Source organism: Rhamphochromis longiceps, linkage group LG17 (assembly GCF_057381845.1).
Source record: "Rhamphochromis longiceps isolate RC_006_pf linkage group LG17, R_longiceps_female_GT1.1, whole genome shotgun sequence".
Classification (NCBI taxonomy): domain Eukaryota; kingdom Metazoa; phylum Chordata; class Actinopteri; order Cichliformes; family Cichlidae; genus Rhamphochromis; species Rhamphochromis longiceps.
Genome location: NC_140573.1, coordinates 40769394 through 40775393, shown reverse-complemented (window position 1 = coordinate 40775393; position 6000 = coordinate 40769394). Strand labels below are relative to the sequence as shown.

The 6000-nt window shown below is 43.0% G+C and overlaps 1 protein-coding gene across 2 annotated transcripts in view; it reads left to right on the top strand.

Moving 5' to 3' along the window:
• The first annotated feature begins 2160 nt into the window (after window positions 1-2160).
• pde4ba (phosphodiesterase 4B, cAMP-specific a) overlaps window positions 2161-6000 on the top strand; it is a 182940-nt gene continuing 179100 nt past the window's right edge. The window contains exon 1 of one of the 2 annotated variants that reach the window (XM_085387601.1): window positions 2161-2217. In XM_085387601.1, the coding sequence (XP_085243727.1) occupies window positions 2176-2217 (42 nt within the window). In that variant the 5' untranslated portion in view covers window positions 2161-2175. Of the gene's footprint in view, window positions 2218-4718; window positions 5356-6000 lie in introns of those variants that run through there. The other variant, XM_085387600.1, reaches the window with a different exon arrangement.

The window sequence follows — 6000 nt, the reverse complement described above, 5'->3', positions numbered from 1 at the left end:
AGGATGAATGCTAACTTTTTTTCCACTCGATAAAAGTTAACGTGAGGGTTCCTGATGATTAGAGACAAATGCAATCGCATGGCAGGATGCTGTAAACGGACCAAACATCAGTCAGGAGAACAACTGAGATAATCCATCGACAATACGAGGTTAGTCATTAATATACTGCAACAACATGGGAATAGAGCAGCTGCCAGAGAATTCAGCATTAATAATAATAATGGATTGCATTTATATAGCGCTTTTCTAGGCACCCAAAGCGCTTTACAATTCCACTATTCATTCACTCTCCCATTCATACACTGGTGCATGCAAACTACAGTTGTAGCCACAGCTGCCCTCGGGCAGACTGACAGAAGCGAGGCATCGGCCCCTCTGACCATCACCTGTAGGCGGTAGGGTAAAGTGTCTTGCCCAAGGACACAACGACCAGGACGGAGAGAGCTGGGGGATCGAACCGGCAACCTTCCAGTTACAGACGAGCTTCCCAACCCCCTGAACCACGGTTTTGGCTTTCCTCATATTCCAAAACGTGCTTTGTCTTTTCGCGATTACTGTCACTCGACATAATTTGCAGATGATATTTTTCTGCTTAACATCCGACTGCTTAAACCCAAACCAGGTGCATATGAGCAACATCGCACCTCCTCCTCCCCACGTGTAAGCTCCATGCTTGCAGCCGCTGCGATGCTTTCGACCAAAACAGGTGCAGCTTGATGACACCATCAACATGCGCTATCGTGGTAGAGCGGTATAAGCAAAACCTCTACCGTTTGCCAAATTCATATCGTTTCTACCGCCCACCCCTAGCTGGAGCCTATCCCAGCTGACTTGGAGTGAGAGGCAGGGTACACCCTGGAGTCTGTCAGAGGCCTAACACATAGACATACGCAACCATTCGTACTCACATTCACACCTACGGGCAATTTAGAGTTTTCAATTAACCTAACCCCACTAACTGCATGTCTTTGGACTGTGGGAGGAAGCCGGAGAGAACCCACGCAGACACGGGGAGAACATGCAAACTCCACACAGAAAGATCCCGGCCTGATGGTGGAACTGAACCCACTGTACTGCATTTATATTTTAGAATTTAAAGCATCATTTTGATTATAAATGGTAAATGGCCTGAATTTGTATAGCACTTTACTCAATCCCTAAGGACCCCAAAGCGCTTTACACTACATTCAGTCATTCACACACTGGCAGTGGGTGTCAGTGCCCAGTGTGCCCTGGGGCGCACTGACAGAGGCGAGGCTGCCGGACACTGGCGCCACCGGGCCCTCTGACCACCACCAGTAGGCAAACACGGGGTTAGTATCTTGCCCAAGGATATTTGGCATGCAGCCAGGAGGCAACCTGGGATCGAACCACCGATCTTCTGATTAGTGGCTGACCTGCTCTGCCACCTGAGCTACAGCCACCCCATGATTAAAGAGCTTGCTCATGCTGGTGGATTAACGATTAAAGAAACATAAAAAGTGATTTAGGTAATTATCAATATTGTTAAATTAGAGAAGCTGTGGCATAAACCTTAAACCTCTGTGGTGGTCTAATAAATTTGTTAGACGCGATCTGTATCTTGTCTCTTGTAAGAACTAATAATCTTTTTCATTTCATCCTCCTTCAACACCAAATTCCAATTTCAATGAAATTTGAAAATTGGTTTTATTTGTTTTCTACATGAGTCAGATTTTATTGGAGGACTGGGGAGATCGTAGGAAATGCAGATAAACAAAAATCAATGCATCATTAGAGCCATCGCGTCGCCACAGTTGCCAGCCAGCTCCTCTCTTGGTCTGTTTTTTATGGGAAGAAAATTTTGCACATTATTGCATGCTGGTGCTACTGCGCTGATGCATGACACTCATAGGAGCAATATTGAGGCTAGGCTGTTTCGACTGCTTTGCTTTATTTTTCTCAAACAAAGATGAGCCTGAATCCTAAACTCATTGTTGGTGCATGTGTGTTTGTGTACAGGTGACAGGCACAAGCAGTAAAAACGTGTTTTTTCTTTAAAAAAAACATGATCTCTGAGTTACTCCTAATAAAATATAGATTATTATAACTGGATGTTTCCAGAAAAGACGAAATGATAATTCTCTCTATTTGTCTTTTCCAGGTTTGCACGTGAAGCTGCTGTGTTTGGACAGCACGAGAGATACTTACGGAAAGATGAGGAAGAGCAGGAGTGTCCTCACAGTCTCTCCCAACAATGTAAGTCGGCATGTCCTCAAAATATCTCAAAAGGTGCGCGATAGTTTGCATATAACACGCACGCCAGGCATTTATCAAGCAGCTTATGACAGCTTGTGTCACTGCAGGGTTCACTTACCTTGTGAAGAATGAGCTATAATTGCTGTTTGGGGTAGAGACCTAACAAAAGACAGGTATTACTGTGGTTATTGGTATTTGTGACAAAGTCACGAATCAGATTTCAATTTAGAGAAAGAAAAAGAGACTGATTAACAGACAGAGAAAATACCAGAGTCCACAACAGCTTTATTGAAGAGTGAGGCTCATGAACAGTCGAGATGGCGAATGAACAAATCTGCACATGTTATGTACCAGAGTTTCCATGTAGTTATAATCTTTGTTCTTAATGCTTTTAATGCCCCACTCTGTGCACGCTTCCCTGTGTTTTGGCAGCTCCTCTCTGCTTTGCCGTCTCTCTCCTGTCTCTCCTTTGTTAGCTCCGTAGCTCCCATTGTGCGCTCATCTTTTCTTCAACTTCCAACTCTGAGTTTGTTCAGGCTCACAGGCATGTAAAACTAATAACTCACAGACTCACTCACATTCTGCAAATACAGCTGTTGCTAATAAACTCTTCCCCTGACTGAAATATATGGATGGAGACCCCTAAACTTGCTCTGGGAAAATATCTGGAAATGCAACTATGATATAGTGATGTTATAAAATTAAACCAGTTTTTGAAGTTGAAAGAAAAATCCAGGTCATCGTTAAATATGGGGAAAAAAAACCAACCTGATACATGGGATGCAAATATGGAGCTTTAAAGCTCTCCCTTTCTCCATTCCACCACAGTCCATTTGCATTTGAAAATCAGTTGAGTTTACTTGTAGGACACGGTCCTGGGACGGAGCACGTTTAGCACCTAAGCAATTACACAGTACACTCGTACTGTACAGATAGGCAGATTCATTTTGTGGCTGTGGGTGTTTTTTTGCTGAAACATTTCATAGCTGAAGGTGTGGGTGTGCATTACTCAGACTCTCTGAGTCTTTATCTGTGTCAGTTTGAAAATTGTGTGCTTTACTGCTTTATCGAAATACATTTGAGTTCTTGTTAGACTTCCAGTGAATTACATTCAGGAACACAGCGTGGGGAGGAGGGAAATGGATTCTGGGTGTATAAATATTTAATAATATTATTGGGAGACGTATTACTGAAATGGAAGACAAATGTGAAAATGAAGAACAAATGAAACAGCTGTCGGCTTTTTTTTTTTTCTAGGCTGATGAAAACTGGGCAGTCTGTAATAATTGTCCACTGAAATTAAAACTGAAGTGTCCATCTTTTATTCTTAGATTAGCATCATTGGGATGCTGCATATGCAGCCACAGTAAAGCAACAAGTCGTCATAGGCACGAACGTCAATCGCAGCCGGTGACCAAAGATTTCAGGAGGTTTTTGCCGACCGGTTAGGGAATTCATGTTTTTCCCGAGCATGAGGTGGTTACCACAGGTTCACTGACCAGTCTGTTGGTTAGTGACTGGGACTTTAGAAGTAATTTTGCCATTATTTTCTGATGGTTACCAGATAGTCTAGTTCGGTGTTTTTGGAGCCACGGCACATATTTCACATTAGAAAAATCACACGGCACACCACCACCAAACAAAAATGTCACAAAAAGCATGTAGGGGTGACGTGGGCCCCCGGGCCACGAGTTTGAGACTCCTGCCATTGATTGTCACACGTCCAAAACGGCAAACAGGTTCATATCACATGGTTGATGGTCATGCGTCCACAAAACCTCAACAGAAACCATATATCCTTGTTCAGTATCACCACATATGTGTCTTATGGTAAAGTAGGGTTGCCAACCGTCCCTTAAAAAACGGAATCGTCCCGTATTTAGAAACAAAAGCACACGTCCCGTATTGAGCTAATAAGGGACGCACTTTGTCCCGTAATACAGTGAGAATCAAAAGTAGTCTATAAATGTTAATGGAATTAACGCTTTGTTTGAAAACATAATTCCCAGCCCCTCTCCTGCTTTGTGACCAATGAGCTGACAGCACACTTATGACAATTCGAGTATGACAATTCAGATTACCGCTCATCTCATTGGTCGAGGAAAGGTCGCTTGCGGAGAAAATACCGGAAGACAACAGATGACCACAACAAGAAGCATGGCCAACAGGGGAACAAACGCCGACACTGCGGTGCAAGTCTCGGACGACAGTACACCTAAAGTTGGGCAGACACTGTGCGATTTTTTTCAGTCACGTTATTCAGCTCCTGCTCAAACTGCACGATTGACTCGCAGGGTTAGACGTTGGTAGGTCACGATGCAGGTCTCACACTATACCGCCCGATGCTCTGATGCGACCTGAGTGCTCACACTGTGCTTCCATAACATTAAGGTTATAACAGAAAATCTGTCGCTCTCTCTCTCTGTCTTTCACTCACACAGACACACCACCACCATCAACTTTGCTAAATTGCTAATGAAAAACATTGATCAGGCAGCTGTGATTGAGCAGCATGTAAATCCAACTATTTTCACGTTTGTTGTGGTCGTGATAATTTTATGATGCCACATCGAAAAGGCTCGGATGAGCTTTCCAAAGTTCTACAAGTTGTGCCTCCATCGCTTGTGTCCAGATCACACGCTGCACAGCCGTGCTGCTCCGTCTTTTTCACCGACGTTTACGTGTTTGCGCGTGAGCAGTGTGAGCGGCTCACGAGCGATTGATGATCGGGAGCTGCTCAAGGTGTTAATCGCTTCTCGTTACCCCACGTATACTACACGATGCACGATGAAGGCCAAAATCGGGCCGATCACCAAATCGGTCGCACGACTCAAAAATCGTCTCAAAATGGGCCAAAAATCGCACAGTGTGAGCCCAGCATTAGAGCAGCAATGTTTGTTTCCCTCAGAGAAAGGGAAAAAAAAAGGCTGCAAAAGTACAGGGAGGAATGGGAAAAGGGAAACACCTGGCTGGAAAAGGTCACCATAACACCTATAAAGCGCACTGCACTGTGTGCCGGCACACTTTTTCCATAGGCATGCTTCTAATGGTGGGCACATGAAGAACATGAGGGGCGTGAAAGCTCTGGGAACCCTTAACCAATTTCTTGTCCACCAGGCCATGGCAGAAGCAGATATGGTATGTAAACACTGGTTTGTTTTTTAAACCCTCTGGTTAAGGTTAAAATGGGCATGTGCAGTGAATATCAGCGCTATGTGGCCAGAAGTGTGATAATATAATTTATTTTGTGTAATAAACAACTGCAAGGATAGATGATTACAACAAATAGATCACTAATACATAAAAGTAATACATAGATGAATAATGATGATGAGTTATGATGCGTAATCATGGGAACAAGTGGGTTTACAAACAGGAGCAGCTGATTAGCTTTAGAAAAGCTGAAATAATACCTCAGCTGAAGCCAAATGTACTAAATGTGCACAGTTACAAGAATATTTTTCGTTCTATTGCTTTCTATTAATTTATATAATTTTAAGTTAAGCAGGACAGAGTTCTTTTAAAGAAAGATTTACTTATATTCTCAAAAGTTAAGCATGACAGGCTTCTGTTTAAGAAAGAGACCTGTTTTACTGTGTTAATGTTGTCATTTTGAGCTAAAAATAAATGGCTAAATGATCATTTGTTTCCCATATGGTCATATCACAAAGAATATGCATCTGCTTAAATCAAATTCAAGTCAAATGGTTAAAAAATAATTTCACACACACAAAAAAGAGCTACCACACTGGGAAGGGTGAAGACAACTGGGTTGCCCGGCCC